The 21,218-nt window shown below is 52.1% G+C and overlaps 1 protein-coding gene and 2 long non-coding RNA genes across 5 annotated transcripts in view; 1 reads left to right on the plus strand and 2 right to left on the minus strand.

Annotated features, from left to right (window-relative positions):
* The first annotated feature begins 906 nt into the window (after window positions 1–906).
* Window positions 907–11,280, plus strand: LOC125132131 (uncharacterized). 2 transcript variants are annotated; one of them, XR_007136141.1, is made up of 3 exons: window positions 907–1,036; window positions 3,630–3,768; window positions 11,118–11,280. It is a non-coding gene; the product is annotated as an uncharacterized LOC125132131 (long non-coding RNA). The 2 variants fall into 2 exon arrangements; XR_007136142.1 differs by lacking the exon at window positions 11,118–11,280 and adding an exon at window positions 4,428–4,639.
* On the minus strand, window positions 1,379–4,544 carry LOC125132133 (uncharacterized). The gene is made up of 3 exons (XR_007136143.1): window positions 2,639–4,544; window positions 2,321–2,455; window positions 1,379–1,456 (listed from the first exon to the last, which is right to left on the minus strand). It is a non-coding gene; the product is annotated as an uncharacterized LOC125132133 (long non-coding RNA).
* MRPL37 (mitochondrial ribosomal protein L37) overlaps window positions 10,571–21,218 on the minus strand; it is a 49,572-nt gene continuing 38,924 nt past the window's right edge. For both annotated transcript variants that reach the window (XM_047789003.1, XM_047789004.1), the window contains 2 exons: window positions 12,930–13,133; window positions 10,571–10,993 (listed from right to left, as the gene is read on the minus strand). In XM_047789003.1, coding sequence (XP_047644959.1) covers window positions 10,916–10,993; window positions 12,930–13,133 — 282 coding nt within the window. In that variant the 3' untranslated portion in view covers window positions 10,571–10,915. The remainder of the gene's footprint in view (window positions 10,994–12,929; window positions 13,134–21,218) is intronic.

A 21,218-nucleotide genomic window follows, 5' to 3' on the forward strand; every position in this document is an offset into this window, starting at 1 on the left:
GGCGGCCCCCGGCAGGATGGCTATGACCTGGGACGTGGAGACCGTGCCCCCCCGTGGGCTCACCCCTCGCATCGTCCTCGTCGTGCGTGCGGACAGCGTAGGGCTGGAGGGGGGGGGTTGCTTGGGGTTTTTTCTCTTGATTCTTTCTCCGAGGTGGGATATTGACCAGAATTGCTCTGTGGATGCTTGGAACTGGACGGAAAGACTTCGGAATAGCGGCGGGGGGTCGGGGCGGGGACACCCACAACCAAACCGACGTGCTGTTTCTGGTCCTGTTTTTATTTTCAAAAACCGACACACTCGACAGTAGAGCCTGTCCCCTCCCAGGAGGGGTGACTCGTGGCCGCCGTCACCTCACCACCCCCCATCGGAACCTCTGTGTCTGGCCCTGAAGACACCCCAATTCTTTGTACATTGACGCCCGCCGCCCCCCTCCCCCCCCCCCCGTAGCTGGTCTTTGTTTTCCCCCCTCCCCCCATCCATGTATATCATATTATGTGAGATATCATCTGCCTGAAAAAAGACCTTGTGCGGATTATTGGGAACATTGTAGCTGTTTCTGTGTTTTTTCTTACCTTGTAGTCTGGTTCTGAATTAAGAGAGAAAAAAAAGTAATTATGATACATTGTAGTTTGTGTACGATATATGTTGATAACGTTTTATTAAAGGGACATCTTTTTTCCGCAGCCCTTCCTGACCTGTTTGGGGAACGTGGGTCGGAGTTTATTACACTGATGACAAAATGCCAGGCGACGGGGTTGGGCAGACTTGTTGTTCTGGGTGCATCACAAGGTTTTGTTGTGCGTTTCCGGCCTCAGCCTGCCTTTGCTGGGCATGTGAATCCTGCGTTTTCTGGGGAGAGTTGGGGAGAGGGGGCGGGGGGGGGGGGGGAGGGGGGACACCGTCTCCTTCAGATAGTCGGGAGCATTCTGAAAAGCACTTTTGGTCTCTCATCTTGCAAATGCATGTTGGTTTGTCAGAAGGTATTTTTTGGAAGCAGGAGCAGGTTCCCGATGTACTTACTGCGTTTTCATTGGTGAGCCAGCAGCGGCTGGGGTGGCCCGTGGGCTGCAGCCGGGCCCTGCTTTTCTTCTGTTGGGGGAGTTCGCTTCACGGATCATGGGGAGTGGGACCACAGGGAGGCTGGGTTTTACTTTTTCATCTCCGAGACAGGAGCGAGTCCTTGGAGAATTTGAAGAGTAGCGCAGTTGGACTTGAATTTTTTTTTTTCCTTTGTTTTTTTTTAGGCCGCACCTGCCGCATATGAAAGTTCCCAGGCTAGGTGTTGAATCACAGCTGCAACTGGCGGCCTACGCCACAGCCACGCCAGATCATTAACCCACGGAGCAAGACCAGGGATCGAACTTGGGTCCTCATGGATTCGAGTCAGGTTCGTCACCACTGAGGCGCAACGGGAACTCCTGGACTTGACTCAGAAGATGGTGCAAGCTGCATCCTGGAAGATAGTTGGGTGGGCCTGGACACACGTAGGGAGACTCGGTCTCAGCCGCTATCTAGGCAAGAACTAGTGAGGACGGGGGTAGTTCAGCAGCAGTGGATTCCAATTTGATCAACAATTAGAAAGTAGGAGTTCCTGTCGTGGCTCAGTGCTTAACAAATCCGACTGGGAACCCTGAGGTTGAGGGTTCGATCCCTGGCCTCGCTCAGTGGCTTAAGGATCCATCGTTGCCGTGAGCTGTGGTGTAGGTTGCAGACGTGGCTCGGATCCCGCGTTGCTGTGTCTGTGGCGTAGGCCGGCGGCTACAGCTCTGATTGGACCCCTAGCCTGGGAACCTCCACATGCTGTGGGTGCAGCCCTGAAGAAGAAAAAAAAAAAAGGAGTAGCGCTTTCCGCTTCCCTGGAGCTCTGGGTCCCTCATCCAGGCCTGCAGCACAAGGGGCGGGAAACGCAGTGTCCGAGCATGGCCTCAGCCCACCTTTGCAAGGCTGAAGGGACCAGTTCCACATCCTGCCTTTACTTCGGCTTATCATGTGGCCATGGGCAAGTTAGTTCTTACCTCTGTCCTCAGTTTCCTCTTCCATAAAATGGGGATGACAGTTTCCCCGTGTGTGGTGGTTACGAAGGTGTTACATTTGGAAAGTGTTAGAACAGTGCCTTTAAGTAGCATGAGCAGCAGCATTCGCTCTTGGTGGTGGTGTGACTCGGGGTGAGTCTCAACGGTGCGATGGGAGTGGCAGGATTGAGAAGATGCCATTCGCCCTTCCCGCCCCAGGACCAAGTTTGTAGGATCTTCCCACCTCTGAGCTACTGGACACACGTCACTGTCGGACAGTTAAGGAGGCTCAGGCTGGGACTGACCTGAACGCACACTTTGAAGAGCTCCGAGCAACTGTCGTGTGCCGGGCCAGCGCCGGGCCATGGATGAGGCAGGGATGACCGTCGAACCTCCATAGTTCCCTGGAGCAGGACCCGGGGGCAGGTGGGAGCAGAGGCCTGGGGAGAGAAACCCAGGTCACAGGGGCCCTTGCAGAAAGGAAGGCCCCCCAGCCTGTAATGAGAGCCTGCCCTGCGCCGCACTGCTCCCCTCTGCTGGGGGGTGAGAACAGCGCGTGCCCCTACGGGCTCCCCTCTGCCTTTGGCCCCCAGCACCCCCAGGGTTGCCTTCGCCGCACTCACAGCCGTGGCAAGGGCTGGTTCAGGGTTGGCCTTCTCGGCAGATCTTTGAGGAGAGGTCAGGCTCCTGTCCCCGGAGCGCATTCGCCTCCCTGCCCCGCGCAGGCTGATCAAGAACAGGGCCAGGCCAGACCCAGGTTGTGCAGCCAGGAGAGGGCCCCAGAGTGAGAGGCAGAAGGCGGCTGTCATTCCTCCTCTTTCATGGAGAAGGGCTTTAGCCCATCGCTGAAACGGGTGCAAGCGGACGGGCCGGGTCCCAGCCTGGCAGCTGCTTTCCCACAGGTCATCACTGCCCACGATGCCTTAGCCAAGGGGCCTGCCAGCCTGAGGGCCCCGAGTGAGGGCCAGGCCTGAGTCAGGAAAAGCTGACCTAGCTAGAGACTGCCCACCCTGTCCCTTCTGGCTGGGCACTGAGAGCCTTGAGCAAACCAGCTGATGCCAGCAGGGTCTGGCCGAGGGCAAGAAGAGGTTGGAGGCGTGCGGGGTGGGCAGTCAGCGACAGCCAAGGCACAGAGCAGAGCAGGACTCCAGCTTGGGCTTGGCCGGGGCTGTTCAGCTTCATGGTCTGGGGGTGACCCTGGGGATCGCCCCACCCCAAGCCTCTGCTCCCTGTCCCTTGAGGATTTCTCAGACTCAGGGGCCAGAGCCCAGAGCACATCCCCTGCTTCTGCAAGGGCTCTGCCCTGAACTGAGTGGAGCTGGGGTGCCCGGGGCTGGGACGGGGCTGGGCAGGGCAGGAGAAAGGGCGAGACGCAGATGTGCCGGACTCTTGCCCTGGGCTCATTGGGCACGGGTGCAGGAAACAAAAGGCCAGAACAAGGGTCCATTCTGCCCGCACTGGCACTTCCCACTCCATCCCTGGTGCCAGTGGGGCCCAAGTCCTTGGCATCTGTTACCTGGATGTTCGGTTTCCTGCCTCCTCAGCCCTTCCGACGCCTCAGAGATCTCACTTCTGAGCATCCTGAAAACTCTCCCTTCTGTCCCTTCCTGCAAGTATGGAGCACCAGGCCCTGCATGATTACAGAAGTGAACAAAACAGACCCGGAGGCTGGAGCTGCCCTTCTCTGAGGCGGGGCAGGCTGTGGAATGAGCGGTTGCGGTGATGCTCCATGAGATGCTTGCTCCGCATCCAGGTAAAGACGTCAAGTAGGCAGGACTGGGCTCGAAACAGAGCTCGATTCAGCTGCTCAGATTCAGCTGCTCTTTGAAGCCAGGAGATGGTCTGGAGAGCGGATGGAGAAGGGGCAGAGGGCTGGCCCTGGGAAACAGGAGGAACCAGCGAAGGAGGCAGAGAAGCGAGGGGGGGCGAGGTGCCCCGGAGTCAGTGTGGGAAGCTTGGGGCTGGGGGAGGGGTGCATGTGCTGCCCGGGCCCCGGGGCACAGTCCTCACCTCCCTCCGACCCCGCAGGCCGCTGCAGCTCGCTCTCTTCCTCAGCGCTTCACGCTCCAGTTGTGCAGCACCCGAGGCCTCCCTGCCCCTGGGCCTTTGTTCCCGCTGTTCCCTCTCCCCGCGCCTCTGTTTGTCCTTTAGAATCCAGCGCAAAGGGACCTTCTTTCAGGAAGTCTTCTGGGCCAAGGGAGAGGCCTTCTCTGGGCCCCCGCGGCCCCTGTGCTGTGATGGCTCAGTGTCCCATCAGACTGGGACCGTGTCTGCGTGTCCTTTGTCCTGCCATCACCCAGCACAAGGCCTGGGGCCTGGCCTGTGTTTAGCGAGTATTCACAGAGTTCGTGGCGATTTGTTGAACAGTCACCCCTGCACGCGTGCCCACTGCATGCTGTCACCTGTGGGTAGGTGCACAGCTTGGGGAAAGAGGTGGCCTTTTTGGATCCAGAGGAGACTCACAGCTCTGTCATTGCCCACCGCAAACTACGAGCTCCGGGGAGGACCCTGTTTGGCATCTCTGGCTCCCAGCACGAGGCCTGGCACACACGAGGTACTTAGAAAGGGGGCTGGGAGTTCCCGTCGTGGCTCAGTGGTTAACAAATCTGACTAGGAACCATGAGGTTGCGGGTTCGGTCCCTGGCCTCACTCAGTGGGTTAAGGATCTGGCGTTGCCGTGAGCTGTGGTGTGGGTCGCAGATGTGGCTCGGATCCCGTGTTGCTGTGGCTCTGGTGTAGGCCGGCGGCTACAGCTCCCATTGGACTCCTAGCCTGGGAACCTCCATATGCCGCGGGAGCGGCCCTAGAAAAGATAAAAAGACAAAAAATAAAATAAAATAAAAACTAAAAATTAAAAAAAGGGGGGGCTGAATGGTGGGACTCTCCTAGAGCAGGTCTGTGGCGGGGAACCTCAGGGCTCAGTCCCCATGCCTGGCCTATTGTTCCATTTTGGCCCAGCTGAGGATGAGGGGACCTGTGTGTGTGTGTGCTGTGGGGTGGGTGGCAGAAAGCCAGGGGGGCTATGCTGCTCTGGTCAGGCTCGTCTCTTGCCCTGGACGAAAGCCCACCCCCTGGATACAGGCTTTAGGTATGAGGAGCTGTGGCCAGAGTGTCTGGCATGGAACAGGCTGATCCCATATGGCAATAAGGAAGGCAGAGTCCGACACATGAGAGGCTGGCCTCTCCACCCTGCCGTCCTCGGCCCTGACCTGTGATATGGCCTGCAGCAGGTGGCCCAAGTAAGCTGTGGCTTGAGTGTCATGGGTTAGAAGGTCAGTGGGAGGCAGACAGGGGGCTATGGGCTTTAATGCCTATAATTTCTATCTTCAAATCTCTTTTGGATAGAGAGTTCTCACTGTGGACCAGTGGGTTATGAACCTGTCTGGTACCCATGAGGCCGTGTTCGATCCTTGGCCTTGCGCAGACACGGCTCAGATGCTGAGTTGCTGTGGTTGTGGTGTAGGCCAATGGCTGCAGCTCCAATTTGCCCCCTAGCCTGGAACTCTCCATGTGCCGTAGGTGTGGCCCTAAAAGGCAAAAAACTAAAAGAATTTCTACAGAGCAACCCCGTGACTGAGAATGGATGGGGTTTGGGGCCCCAGAGGGCAGAGCTGGGACTCTGGCGTTGGAACTATAGAGACATTCCTCCTGTCACAGAATGAGAGGCTGGCATGGAGGTAGTAAGCTCCCCATCACTGGAAGTGTGTAAGCCAGCTGAGGGAAGTATAGGTGGGGGCATGTATGGCATGAGGGGGTACGTACCTGGGGTTTCAGGTCAAGGGCAGAGGGGACGATAAATAAGCCCCTTCTCAGGAGCAGAACTAGGATTAGAGCAAACTCACACTGACCTCGGAGTCCCTCTTAGCTTTTGCCTGCTCCGTCTCCTTTAAAGGATGTCTCCGTAGACACTGCTCGCCTGTGCCTTCAATTCCTTCCACCAGACCCAGTTCCGGGAGCGCAGCGGGGAGGGGCGGGCTGCCGGGGGTCCTGGTGCTGGAGCCCGAGCTCCAGCGGGCGCTCCCTGGCCTCCTCGCTCTTCCACAGACGCACCAGCCCCACACCCATCCCAGAGCTGCGGCATTTTCCCCCCGCTATCTTCCCAGCCTGCCCCCCACACTTCGGTGTCCACCCAAATGTCCCCTCCTCCCGAGGCCTCGCCCAGTAGTTGACGGCTCACACTGCGTCCCTGCCTGGGCACAGCCCTGGGCCCCAGGGAACTGCCTCTCCCACGGTTTCACCTCCGCCCCGGCTGTGGCTGGTGGCCAGTGCCCGATGTGGACCTCGGGTCCCCACGCTTCGCCTCCATTCGGGACAACTCCGAAGGGCCCCCGGCTCCAGGCTGCTCTCTGCAGGGTCCGCAGGGCTTCAGCCATGCCCCCCTCACCTGCTCGCAGGTCTCTGCGGGCTGCTCCCCAGTGAGCTTTCACCTGAGTCCGCTCCAGGGAACATTTTCCTGCGCATCCTCTGACACTGGGATGTCCCCTCGGAGACAGCAGGGACCTTGTTGAGCTCACTGCTCACCCAGGGCCTTGCAGAACACCTGCCACAGGCCAGACGCTCAGGGACACTTGTGAGATGAGTGAGGCAAGTGGTTGAGAACTCAGGCACTGAGCCGAGGCGTGCGCCCTGGGGGTTGCTGGAGGCTCCCCGACATCCCTGGGGAGAAGGGCCCCGGAGCGGGGGGGTCTTGCGGCAGCCAGGCCCCCTGAGTCACGGGGACTGTGTTTCACGTCCAGGGGAGGAGGGTCAGACCCTCATGTCCCACACATGCTTTCTCCCGACGCCAAAGAGGAAGCAAGGCGATGCTGTCTGAAGCCTGAGGTGACCCCCGCCTGCTCCCGTGCCAGCCTTGGGCCTGCGGCTGAGGGGCAGAGCGTCTGTCAAGCACCCAGCCAGAGCTGGCTTGGAAAAGGACCCACAGCCTAAAGGCCCCCCAAAGTAACCTCACCTCTCCACGGGGCTTTTCCAGTTGCACCTACTGGAAACCTCCTGATCAAATGCAGCTGGTAATCCGAAAGTGGGGCGAATCCGAGGGGGATGTGGGGCTCTATCCCCACTTTGCACATGAGGAGACCCAGCATCTGAGTGGAAACTGCACCAGGGGACTCTTAGAAATGGTGTTGCTCCGGTCCTTTGACACCTGCTGGGAATGATCTGAGAACTTTCTAATGGATCAACAAGACACCTGGCGTCCGCATCATGGCTCGGTGGTAACGAACCCAACTAGCATCCGTGAGGACACGGGTTCGATCCCTGGCCCCGCTCAGTGGGCTAAGGATCTGGTATTGCTGTGAAGCTGTGGTATAGGTTACAGATGCGGCTCAGACCCCGTGTGGCTGTGGTGTAGGCTGGCAGCTACAGCTCTGATTTGACCCCTTGCCCTAGAACTTCCATATACCACGGGTGCAGATTTTAAAAAATTGAAAAGGACATTTTCCCCCCTTTTGGCTGCCCCGTAGCATATGGAGTTCCTGGGCCAGGGATCAGATCTGAGCCACAGGTGCAATCTAAGCCACAGCTGCAGCAACACAGGACTTTAACCCACTGTGTCAGGCTGGAGATCAAACCCGTGTCCTAGTGCTAGTGCCCCCCAAATCCCGCCGATCTTGCTGCGCCACAGCCAGAACTCCAACAAGACAAAGACAAAATGAGAGAATGTTTACAGGTGCTCAAAGCCAATGTCAAAACATTGGTTCCAAATGCATGTTGCTTAAAAATCCAAGTCCCTAGGGAGTTCCCATGTGGTGCCATGGGTTAAGGACCTGGCATTGCTGCAGCTGTGGTGCAGCCTGCAACTGTAGCTCAGGTTCGATCCCTGACCTGGGAACATCCACAGGCGCAGGTGTGGCAACAATCTGAGTTCCTCTGGTACAATTTTTAGACCAGTGTACCCCCTCCTCTCACAGTCCTGCTTCCTTCCCCCAGACTCACTCTAACTAGGTGGGTGCTCGGTAGTCCGTTCCTGAGGCCAAATAATGCCTTAACATCATCCCCTATTTCCTCCCTCCCTGAGTTTAGAAGAAAGGGAGGTAAGAGGGTGGTGAGGATGAGGCAGGCGGGATTTGGGGATTTGGGGAAGTGGAGGGGGCAGCTGTCATCACATGCGACCTTCCCCGCTCTTCACACTACCCCATGAGGTCTGGGCCTCGGGCTCCTCACCTGCACGGGGAGCACAGAAGCGCCAGTCCTGGAGTTCCTATCGTGGCTCAGCAGGTTACAAACCTGACTAGCATCTATGAGGATGTGGGCTTGATCCCTGGCCTTGCTCAGTGGGTTAAGGATTCAGCATTGTGGTGAGCTTCGGTGTGTAGGTCTCAGATGCGGCTCGGATCCTGCATTGACATGACTCTGGCGTGGGCCGGTGGCTGCAGCTCGGATTAGACTCCAGCCCGAGAACCTCCATATGCTGAGGGTGCAGCCCTAAAAAGCAAAAAAAAAAAAAAAGGGGGGGGGGCAAGAAACACCGGTTCTGCCTGCCTCAACTTGCAGACAGACCAGCTGCAAGGGACTTGAAGAGAGAGAAGAGCGGGTGCCAAGCTCCACAGCTCAGCTCCACGGCCCAGGGGGACAGGCCAAGGCCAGCCACGAGGGTTGTCCTCACTCCAGGTTCTGGGACGAGGGCCAAGGCCTGCCCTGCAATACTGGCTTCTTTGCAGGCCAGGCCTCAAGCTGCAAGGTCATCACTGACGGCCCTTTCCTCACAGCCTCCGACCCACAGGCTCGACTCAGGCTCGCTTCCCCTCTCTCCGCTCTCCCGCCGCACCTCTGGGGGCTTCTGCCCCCTCAGCCTGGCTCCAAGCCACCACCATCACTCACCCAAGAATTACTGCCATGGCCTCCAGCTGGACTCTGTACAGTGGCCCTGCCAACTCGTCCTCCACACGCCCATAAGTGTTCTTAAAAAGAGCCCTCTGACTCAGCAACTCTGCTAGGAATTTATCCAATGGCTGTGCTGGCAGAAGTCCTCTAAGATACATGAACAAGATGCTCGCTGCAGCATTATTTGTAATAGCTAACGACTAGAAAGAACCCAAATGGCCATTGGTAGATATTACTGCGGCTGCTCAAAAGGACAGCGTAGCTCAAATGTGCTGACGAGGCAAGATCCTGCGATCCCAAGGTATTAGGTGAAGAAAGGCAGGTGTACAAGAGTCTATAAATAGGGTGACGCCAAGTGATGTACATACATGCATCCTGATTATCATTTTAACGGTGCGATGTAAGAAACTCTAGGAGTTCCCACTGTGGCTCAGTGGTAACAAACCCAACTAATATCCATGAGGATGCCCGTTCGATCCCTGGCCTCGCTCAGTGGGTTAAGGATCCAGCATTGCCGTGAGCTGTGGTGTAGGTCGCAGACAGCTCAGATCTGGCGTTGCTGTGGCTGTGGTATAGGCTGGCAGCTACAGCTCCGAATTGACTCCTAGCCTGGCTACTTCCATGTGCCGAGGGTGTGGCCCTAAAAACACAAACAAAAGCTCTAGGTTGTAGTTACCTTTAGGGGAAAAGACTGGGGCTGCCTTGGGTAGGGTGACAGCTTATATATACAGTGGGAAGCCTTTGCCTGGCTTTCAAGGCCCCTTGAGAGCTGGCCTTTCCAGCCTCATCCCAACCCTACTGCACCCCCATTTCCAACCACTCCCCAAAGCACCAGTTCCCTCTGGGCCTCCCTGCTTTCACACGCCCACCACCTGCCCCAATAAACCTTCCACACACACCACCAGCAGCCCCACCCCTCCTCATCCTGGTAACCCGTCCTGCTGCCCCCACCCAGCCTAAAAACTGCCTTGTAAAGTGGAGGGAGCACAACTTGGGAGGCAGCACTGTCATTTACGGAGGTGACGTGGGCTCCAGCACCTCTCTTCAGAGCCATCCTCCTGCAGCAGGAAGTGTCCCCACTGACTGCGTGCAGCAAAGTCCCTTGGGAATTGCCCTCAGCCCAAAAAGCCACCTCACCCAAGGTCTCTCCTGCGTTGGGAGCAGTGTCATCGGCCACTGGTGACAGGTCATTGGTATTCCTAGAAAGGCTCGGCATCTCACCCCTGCTGGGGACAATTCTGCTCCAGGGCGCCCATGGAGCTGGGAGTGGGCCAGGGCCTCAGGCGCCAACTTCCTGAGCTCAGGCCCTCGGCCACCGGGTGCCGATCCTCGAGTTTCCACCCGTCCATCTCCCTCTCAGTGCTCCCTGGGGGAGCTGACCCCACAGCAGCTCTATGACCTTTAGCCACTCCTTACCCTCTCTGCACCTGCTCTCACAGAGCCCAGAACAGTGCCTTGCACAAGGGAGGCACTCAGCGTTTTCTTGAACATGGGAATACATTTACCTTGCAAAGGCTATGTGTGGCTAAGCTGCCTGGTCCAGAGCAGGACCTGATGTTATCTGAACAGCTGGCCCAGGGATGTAGTCGGTCCACTAACCAGGACGCTAGTGAGAAATCTACAGTCAACATTCCATCCTGACTTTCTGCAGCTATGGTGGAATGTGTCCCCAATTTAAATAATCCCATAGAACCTAGCCACCATCACAGAGCACCCAACACGAGGCAGACACTACATATACATAATCTGCAGTCTTTAAAACAAGGTAGGTCATATTAGCCACAAGTTTAGGATGAAAAAGGCGAAACTCGGAGAGATGCAGATTCTTATCTAAAGTCACAAGACGGGTCACGGACACAGTGGGGCTTAAGGTGGGGCTGTCAGGCTCTAGGGCTGGCCCTTGTGCGGCGTCAGGCTCGTGGCAGGGGCCTGCTTGAGACTGTGGATGCCCCTCCCGACGACACCCTCACAGTAAGCATAGGCTCCAGCGCACCGGAAAGGCTCTTTATTGTCTCCAAGTCCACCAGCAGCCAAAGGAGCACTGCGGCTCAGGGGCTCCAGCCCTCGGAATGGTCCTTGGCTCACACGGCACCATGCAGATACAGAGCTAGAAACTTCCTGAACGTCTCTGGCTGGAAACCAGTCGGCCCAACAGGTTCCTGGAAAGAACACAGCCCATTAGGATCCTGCAACTAGGTTTAATGGCAGCAATTAAAACAAAGGTTGGTTTTATGTAAATCCTAAGTGCCTGGATAATAACTGTTTCTTTCTCTCACAACCAAGGAGGAGCACCGAGGAGCTGGTGCCAAGAGATGCCAGGGGGCTGGGCAAGAGAGGAAGATATGAAGCATTCCAGCACCTTGCAGCCTGACTGTTGACAGTGCCCTGATCCCTAATCCCCGTCACCTCAACCACCACCAATAAATGTTCTATTGTCCCCCCCCCACCCCCACTTTTTTTTTTTTTTTGGCAGCTCCAGTGGCATCGTAGGCCAGGCCTAGAACCAATTGCCACAGGAGTGGCAATTCCAGATCCTTAACTCACAGAGCAACCAGGGAACTCCTGCCCCTTTTAATTCCCAGGGACAATAATTCCTCACCCATTCCACACACTTCTCAGGCACTTTGTATCAAGGCTGTGCCCAGTGTCAGCAACCTGGAAGTGACCTGACTCTAGTTTCCGCCCTTGAGGAGCTTATAGTCAGGTATGCGAATAGCGACAATGAAAGGCGACAGGCCTCAGAACAGAAGTGGGAAAAAGACGCTAAGAAAGCAGAGGAGAAAACAAGTAACTGACTTCCATTCATGGACGAGATCATGCACGAATGAGTCTCAAAGGGCAAGCAGAATGGGCCAGAAAGCAAGCAGGAAGGAGACAAGGACAGATCAGCATGTGCGCTGGTCCAGAGGCATGAGCTAAGGGGGAAAGTGTGAGGGCGAGGCTGGAGGCGCCCGGGGCCGTGCTGGTGGAGGTGCAGTGGGTGGAAGAAGACAGGTAAGGAGTGACCAAACCAGGAGAGGCCTGGCACTAAGTTACGATTCTGGAAGGGACAGGTGCAAAGACAAGGACCTGAAGGCAGGAAGGGGAGAAGCAGAGCACAGCTCAGACGTGGCAGTGGCTGGAGTGGCCACACAGGGGAGGGACGCTGAGTGGTGTCTGGGGCCAAAGAGAAGGGCCCAGGCTGGGAGGCACGTTGAGGGGGTAACAACATCAACAGATACCACAACCACAACCATCTTTATTATTCAACTAACAACGCTCAAAGGTTCAACAACTCCACTTAAGCAAATCGACTGTGTGGGACATGGCTAGTCAGCCACGGACCCAGCACCTGCCCCCTTCTCTTTCACCCCAACCCTGCTTCGTCTCTTCAGAGTGCTTATCACTGCCTGAGATGATATTATGAATCTATTTAGATACTGTCACTGCCCAATGCACAGAAAATAGGCCTGGTCTGCGTCAGCCGAGCACTGGAGGTGCAGTGGTGACAGTGCCACAGGAGGAATTCCCTATCTGCGGAAGAAAATGAATGAACGTACCGCTCACGGCCTGGCCTTCAGGAGCTCAGGGCTCTGTCTGAAGGAGGTGGAAAACAAACATCTCACCCGAGAAGAGCAGCAGGACTATGCTGTGACCAGGGAACCCAGCCTGCCCGCAGCACCTGAACAAGGCTGGGAGTGGGATGGTGGGTCTTTATGCTAAGCCTGGAATGGCAGAGAACGACCAGATAAAAGAGAAATGGGGGACAGTGGCTGGGGCTGGTTGGAGAGGAGGGAGCAAGAAGCAGCCCCCTATGTAGGAGGAACAGCAGCCACTAGGATCCTGAGCTGCTCAGGCAGCAGTGCACACTGGAGAGTGAGTGGCGCAGAGGGACGTGGGAGGCGGGGTGAGGGGCTGGGCGGGGCCCGGGGTGGAAGGCACAATTCTAGGCGGTGGGCAGAGCTGAAGTAGCCCTCCAGGCAGAAATCCAGAGCATGCGGTTCCTAAGGCCAGGGGCCCGCTCACAGCATCCCTTCAACCCCAACCTAGGCTCACTCTGGGGAGGAAGAATCCCGGCTCTGGTCCAATCAGTGGGCTGGAAGTGGCTGGACTTACCACAACCACCTTCTTCTTGATCACGGGGAGACACCAAAAATGCTGATAGAGGAGCTGGTCTGAGTCCACCCAGGCTAGATTCTTGATGCCCTCATCAGAGGCCAGATCTGTGGTGTTGAGCTGTAGCACCAGAAACTGGAAGAGACGTCCATCAGTACCCACACTCTGCACAACGACTGGCTGCTCCAAAGCCTTAGAGTCGGTCTGAGAGGAACAGGGGACAATAAGACAAATCAGAAATTAGGGGATGGCGTTCCCACTGTGGCTCGGCAGTAATGAGCTCGACTAGGATCCATGGGGATGCAGGTTTAATCCCTGGCCCCGCTCAGTGGGTTAAGGACCAGGGCGTTGCCGTGAGCTGTGGAGTAGGTCGCAGACGTGGCTAGGATCCTGTAGTGCTGTGGCCGTGGCACAGGCTGGCAGCTGTAGCTCTAGCCTGGGAACCTCCATATGCCACACCTGTGGCCCTGAAAAGCAAATGAAACAAATAAGCAAAACAGCAATGGGCAGTGGGCAACAAATTAGGGGTTTGGGATTAACACATACAACTATATATAAAATAGATAACCACAAGGCCCTACTGTACAGCACAGGGAACTATATTCAGTATTTTGTAATAACATATAAGGGAAAAGCACCTGAAAAATAAAAAAAAAAGGTACATAGGTATGTATGACTGAATCAATTTCCTATACACCTGAAATTAACAATACTATAAATGAACTATGCTTCAACTCCAAAGAAAGAAAGAAATGGTGGGGCGAAAGAAACAGCTCAAACCAGGCAATGTCTGGTTCTGACCTTTATTTTTTTGCTTTTTAGGGCCACGCCCACAGCATGCTTAAGTTCCCAGGCTAGGGGTCGGATTGGAGCTACAGCTGCTGGCCTACACCAGTCACAGCAACTTGGGATCCGAGCCGCATCTACAACCTACACCACAGCTCACGGCAATGCCGGATCCCCCACTGAGTGAGGCCAGGGATCAAACCTGCATCCTCGTGGATACTAGTTGGATTGGTTTCCAATGTGCCACATCAGGAACTCCCTGGTTCTGGCCTTTAAAACAAACTTCCATCCCCATTTAATGGTTGCCCCACAGGACAATCAAAACAGAATGGAGAGTTTAGGCCACTGTCCGGGGCCAGGCCTTTTCAGCCACACCCAGCCTGGATCTGTCAGGCCTCAGATGCCTTGTGGCCCCAGGGTGCCAGCTCTTCAACTTGAACATGTTGAAGTAACAATTCCTACCACTCAGAGGGGATTGCTGGGAAAGCTGCACAGCACAGAAACATGAGCTGGGCAGTTAATGATGGGAAATCCTTCAAACTCATGGCGTTACCTGATGCTGACAACCACATCATCACTCAAATGTTGACCTGGAGGGTTCAATGCATTTCATATCTATAACCCCATTCAGTTATCACTCCACTTGACGGGGGGGGGGGGGGGGGGGGGGGGGGACAGACTGGGTGAGGCAGTGATCTGTCTGAATGCTCACTGGCTAGGGCTAGACGGCGCAACTTTCCAGCCACCTTCCTTTACTCCTCGGGGCAGGGCATCTTGGAACACCCTAAGCCTGTAGGCAGGTGCACCTCACCTGGGCTCCAGGCTCTCAATGCGACTCTGAGTATGTGTCAGATTCTTGAGTGTCAGCATTGGGCTTTCATGGGTCAACACATTTGCTAATTATCTCTTTCGGCGAGTGACACTTGGTAACAGTGATAACACTAGCAACCATTTACTAAGGCCTCTCATGAGCCAGGCATCATGCCAGTGTTACAGAGTCACCTCTAATTTCATAAATCCACAAGTATATTCCCACTTAACAGAGGATGAAACTGAGATTCAGAGAGGTGGTAGCGTAACTTGCTCGAAGTTACCCAATGAAGCATGAGCCAGGATCAGACCCCAGGCTATTAAATCATTTAAATCTTCCTATTCTGGTTTACATCTACTGTATCTGATAGCAGCACCTCTGACACAACAGTACACCAGTCTAGATAACAAATCGTATGTTCACCTTGAGACGGTGCAGGAATCCAGTTTGGTGACTGCTACCTATTGGACAAAGACCCAAAAGGCAGGCTTCATGAAGCAAAGCATCCTTGATTCAAAGATGCAGCCTACGTGCACTGCTCCTGGGCTGAATTTGACATTAGGAATAGCTAATGTCTGACCTCAGTGTGGGCCACATTGGGACTGTTGGCCTTAGAAATACCTGTTCTTAGCTGCATGAGAAATAAATAAAAGGAAAAGTACCTCTAAGTGTTAGCTGAGAATTCTGTATTGACTCTTATCTCCCTCTACAGATCAATAAAACTGCAGGTAGTACATAAATTTCTCAGCAATTTTACCTTTTACACAGAAGCTCTTCCCATAATTGCTCAACTCCACATCCCCAGGAATAATTTGTACCTGGAGGGGGTGGGGGAGGCCTCCTCTCTACTCAACTGGGTGGCAATTAGTGACTGTTGCTACCGATGCTCTGCTGGCACAGATGCTACAATGAGCCTGCAGGCCTGGGACCTGGCGTGTGACTCTCTCTGCCTCCCTCTCCTGCCCCAGAGTCAGGAGGCAGCATGTCGTTTGAAGCTGAGGGGATCAGGCCTCCAATGCTTGCTTCTCCATTCATTAGCTGTGGGATCTTAGGGAATTTAGCTAGTCTTTCTGAAAGTATACTGTCAAAATAATGGGACAACCTTCCGAGGACTGGAAAGACAAAATCACATAAAGATGTGACAGCTGCTAACCTCAGCTATGTGACCTTGGGAAAGTGACTGAGACTCAGTTTCTTCGTTGGTAAAATGAAGCTAATAGCATCTGCCACAGGGGGTTCCAACAAAGATTACAAAATGAAATGGTTTTCCAATTTCAGTGTAATGGTTTTCAAACTTGAGCTTGTCCCACCGTCAGCTGGAGGTCTTGTTAAAAAACTAACTGCAGGCGCCAATGCCAGTTTCCGATGCACTAGGCCTGGGGTGGATCTGAGAATCTGCATTTCCAACAAGTTCCAAGATGACAGTCATGCTGTTAATCCAGGACCATATTCTGACAACCACTGATATAAAGAGCCCTAATTAAATGTCTGGATGCAGATGTTCCATATAGGAAAGGTCCATTCTACTCCCTATCCCAATAAGCTATCACACTGGCCCAACCCCACCTGGTTCACAGACCAAGTAAGGTGGGGAAGAAAACATTCTGAATGTCACCACTCCTCCAGGATGGCCTTGGCTTTAACCAAGACATGGGAACCTGACATCAGGTCTCAAAAACCTACCCAGACCCAGGACTGGGGCTCACCTTCTCACATAAAAGCAACAAACTTCAACGAAATACACTGGAAACTATCAAAGATATCGTTCTCCAGAAGAAAGAGAGGAGGCCACACTGGAGACTGTAAGAGGGGCGATTACGAGAAACAAGCAATCCCATACCTGATGGGTCAGTGGCCCATACACAGGAAAACAACTCTATCTCTGCAGTTAGGCTGCAATATATATGGGTTCGCTGACAGGAATGAGTGTTCCAAGCCCCACGTCAGGTTCCCATGCCTGGGGATCTAGCATCAGAAAGAGGAACATTTGGCATTCAGAGCTAGCAGGGCTTGTACACAGGAGCTCCACAGGAATGGGGGAAATGGACGCTCTACTCTTGAAAGACACACACAGGCTTTCATGTGCACTGGGTCCCAGGACAAAGCAGAGACTCCAGAGGAATCTGAGTGAGTCCTGCCTAAGGTTCTTGGAGGAGCTCCTGGGAGAACAGGGCATGACTGTGGCTCGTTGTAGGGGAAGAACATTGGAGGCAAAGGTCTCAGGGGAATAACCATCAGTGTGAACTCCTCTGGAGGTGGCCAATTCGGAAACATCTAACCACACCTATCAGGGCTGAGAGGCCCCAGACCAAACGACAGACCTGGTGGGAACACAGCCCCACCCACCAGCAAACAGGCTGCCTAGAGACACCCCACCCCCGGCACACAGCCAACTCTAATCCCCCCAGACAGAGGAATAAGAATCAGCTCCACCTACCAGTGGGCAAGCACCAGTGCCTCCCATCAGGGAGCCTGCACCAAGCCCCCATAGCAACTTTAGCCACAAGGAGGGCAGACATCAGAAGCAAGAGACGCTACAACCCTACTGTCTGCAAAAAGCAGACCACACCAAAAACCTATACAAAATGAAGAGGCAGAGAATTATGACTCAGATGAGAGAACAAGAAAAAAAACCCCAGAAAAACAGCTAAGTGATCTGGAGGTTACTAACCTCCCATGAGAAAGACTTCAGACTAATGACAGTAAGGAGGACTCAAGACCTTGGAAACAAACTGGAGGCAAGGAGAGATAAATTATAAGAAACACTGAGCAAAGAAATAGAAGATTTAAAGATTAAGCAAGCAGAGATGCAACATACTGAAGTAAAAAATTCACTAGAAGCAACCAACAGCAGAATACAGGAGGCAGAAGAGCGAAGAAGCAAGGTGGAAGACAGACCAGGAGAAATTTCTGACACAGAACAGAAAAGAGAAAAAAACATTGAAAAGAAATGAAGGCAGGGAGTTCTCATTGTGGCTCAGTGGTTAGCGAATGTGACTAGGAACCATGAGGTTGTGGGTTTGATCCCTGGCCTTGATCAGTGGGTTAAGGATCCCGCATTGCTGAGGCTCCAGTGTAGCCTGGTGGCTACAGCTCTGATTAGACCCCTAGCCTGGGAACCTCCATATGACTCAGGTGCAGCCCTAAAAAAAAAAGAAATTAAGGCAGTCTAAGAGAACTCTGGAACAACATTAAATGCACCAACAAACATTCATATTATACGGGTGCCAGAAGAAGGGAGAGAGAAAGGGCCAGACGAAGTATCTGAAGAAATAATAGCTGAAAACTTCCCTAACACAGAAAAGGAATCGCTCACTCAAATCCACAAAGCACATCAAGTACTATATAAGTTAAACCCAAGGAGGAACAATATTAATCAAACTGACCAGAATTAAAGACAAAGAGTACAATTATAAATGTAACAAATTTTAAGAAAATAATAAGAAAAGACAAAGAGAAGGAGTTCCTGCTGTGGCTCAGTGGTTAACGAATATGACTAGCATCCATAAGGATTCAGATTCCATCCCTGACCTTGCTCAGGAGGTTAAGGATGCGGCGTTGCCATGAGCTGTGGTATACATCACAGATGCAGCTCGATCCTGTGTAGCAGTGGCTATGGTACAGACCAGCAGCTACAGCTGCAATGCAAGCCCTAGCCTGGGAACCTCTAAATGCCGGAGGTGCAGCCATAAAACAACCAACCAACCAAACAAAAAAAAGACGAAGAGAAAATATTGAAAGCAGCTAGGGAAAAGAAGCAAATAACATACAAGGGAACCCCCATAAGATTTTCAGCTGATTTTTCCACAGAAACTCTGCAGGCCAGAAGGGAGTGGCACAATACACTTAAAATGATGAAAGGGAAAAATTTTCCAACCAAGATCACTCTACCCAGCAAGGCTCTCATTCAGATGTGATGGAGAAATCAAAAGCTTTACAGACAAGCAAAAGCTAAGAGAATTCAGCCCCACTAAACCAGCTTTACAACAAATACTAAAGGAACTTCTCTAGGTGGAAAAGAAAAGGCCACACCTAAAAACTCCTGTTGTGGTGCAGTGGAAACGAATTCAACTAGTATCCATGAGGATGTAGGTTCAACCCCTGGCCTTGCTCAGTGGGTTGGGGATCCAGCATTGCCATGAGCTGTGGTATACGTTGCGGACACAGCTCGAATCCAGCGCTGCTGTGGCTGTGGCACAGGCCAGCAGCAGTAACTCTGATTCGACCCCTAGCTAGGAACCTCCATACGGTGTGGGTTAAAAAAAAGCAGAAATAGAAAGGCCATAACTAGACACAAAAATATTATAAATGACAAGTCTCACCAGTAAAGGCATACATATAGTAAAAGTAGGAAATCATCCACACACAAATATACTATCAAAACCAGAAATCCTGAGAAGAGGGTACAACTGCAGGATGCTGGAGATGCACTTACAATTAAGAAACCAACAACTTAAAACATCTTATGACTCTAGGATCAAAACTTCATGGTAACTGCAAACCAAAAATCTACAACAGATACACACAGAAATAAGAAAAAGCAATCCAAACGCAACACTAAAAATAGTCATCAAGCCACAAGAGACAAGAACAAGAGAAGAAGGGGGTAAACCTCCACCAAAAAATTCCAAAACAATTTATGAAGTGGCAATAAGAATAAACATATCAACAATTACCTTAAATGTAAATGAAATAAATTCCCTAACCCAAAGTCACAGACTGGCTGAATGGATACAAAAACAAGACCCATATATATGCTGCCTTTAAGAGACCCACTTCAGTTCTAGGGAAACATACAAATTGAAAGGGAGAGGATGGAAGAAAATATTCCGTGCAAATGGGGATCAAAAGAAAGCTGGAGTAGCAATACTGACATCAGACAAAATAGACTTTAAAATGAAGAATATTTTAAGGGAAGGACATTCCATCCAAAAACAACAGAATACACATTCTTCTCAAGAGCACATGGAACATTCTCTAAGATTGATCACATCCTGGGCTACCTCTGTAACCTTAAGAAAATTGAAATCATATCAAGCATCTTTTCCAACCACAATGCTATATGACTGGAAACCAACAAGAAAAAAATCTGCAAAAAACACAAACACATGGAGACTAAACAACATGCTACTAAACAACCAATGGATCACTGAAGAAATCAGAGGAAATTAAAAAATACCTAGAAGCAAATGACAACAAAGATACAACACTCCAAAACCTATGGGATGCAGCAAAAGCTGTTCTAAGAGGAAAGTTTATAGCAATACAAGCCCACCTCAGCAAACAAGAAAAAGCTCAAATAAACAAGCTAACTCTACATCTAAAGCAGCTCAAGAGAGAAGAACAGACCAGACCTAAAGTTAGTAGAAAGAAAGAAATCAAAGATCAGAGCAGAAATCAATGAAATAGAAACAAAGAAAACCATAGGAAAGATGAATGAAACAAAAAGCTGTTTCTTTGAAAAGATGAACAAAACTGATAAACCCTTAGCGACACTTATCAAGAAAAAGAGAGGACTCACTAAAATTAGAAATGAAAAAGGAGGAGTTCCCGTCGTGGCGCAGTGGTTAAGGAATCTGACTAGGAACCATGAGGTTGCGGGTTCAGTCCCTGCCCTTGCTCAGTGGGTTAACGATCCGGCGTTGCCGTGAGCTGTGGTGTAGGTTGCAGACGCGGCTCGGATCCTGAGTTGCTGTGGCTCTGGCATAGGCCGGTGGCTACAGCTCTGGTTCAACCCCTAGCCTGGGAACCTCCATATGCCGCGGGAGCAGCCCAAGAAATAGCAACAACAACAACAACAACAAAAAAACAAAACAAAAAAAAAGAAATGAAAAAGGAGAAATAACAATAGACACCACAGAAATACAAAGGATCATAAGAGACTACTATATGCAACTATACGCCAATAAAATGGAAAATCTAGAAGAAATTGACAAATTCTTAGAAAAGTACAATCTTCCAAGACTAAACCTAGATGAAATAGAAAAGATGAATGGACCAATCACGAGAACTGAAATTGAAACTGTGATTAAAAAACTTCCAACAAGGGAGTTCCCATTGTGGCTCAGTGGTTAACAAATCTGACTAGGAACCATGAGTTGCAGGTTCGATCCCTGGCCTTGCTCAGTGTGTTAAGGATATGGCATTGCCGTGAGCTGTGGTGTAGGTCGCAGACGCGGCTTGGATCCCACACTGCTGTCGCTCTGGTGTAGGCTGGAGACTACAGCTCCAATTAGACCCCTAGCCTGGGAACCTCCATATGCCAGGGGAAGCAGCCCTAGAAAAGGCAAAAAGACCAAAAAAAAACTTCCAACAAACAAAAGTCCAGGACCAGATGGCTTCACAGGCAAATTCTAGCAAACATTTAGAGAAGAACTAACACCTCTCCTTCTGAAACTATTTCAAAAAACTGCAGAGGAAGGAATACTCTCAAACTCATTTTATGAGGCCACCATCACTCTGATACCAAAACCAGATGAAGATACCACAAAAAAAGAAAACTACAGGCCAATTTCACTGATGAACACTGATGCAAAAATCCTCAACAAAATACTAGCAAACCGCATCCAACAATACATTAAAAGGGTTGTACATCATGATCAAGTGGGATTTATCCCAGGGATGCAAGAGTTCTTCAATATCCGCAAACCCATCAGTGTGATGCACCACATTAACAAACTAAGGAATAAAAA

Source organism: Phacochoerus africanus, chromosome 8 (assembly GCF_016906955.1).
Source record: "Phacochoerus africanus isolate WHEZ1 chromosome 8, ROS_Pafr_v1, whole genome shotgun sequence".
Taxonomy (NCBI): domain Eukaryota; kingdom Metazoa; phylum Chordata; class Mammalia; order Artiodactyla; family Suidae; genus Phacochoerus; species Phacochoerus africanus.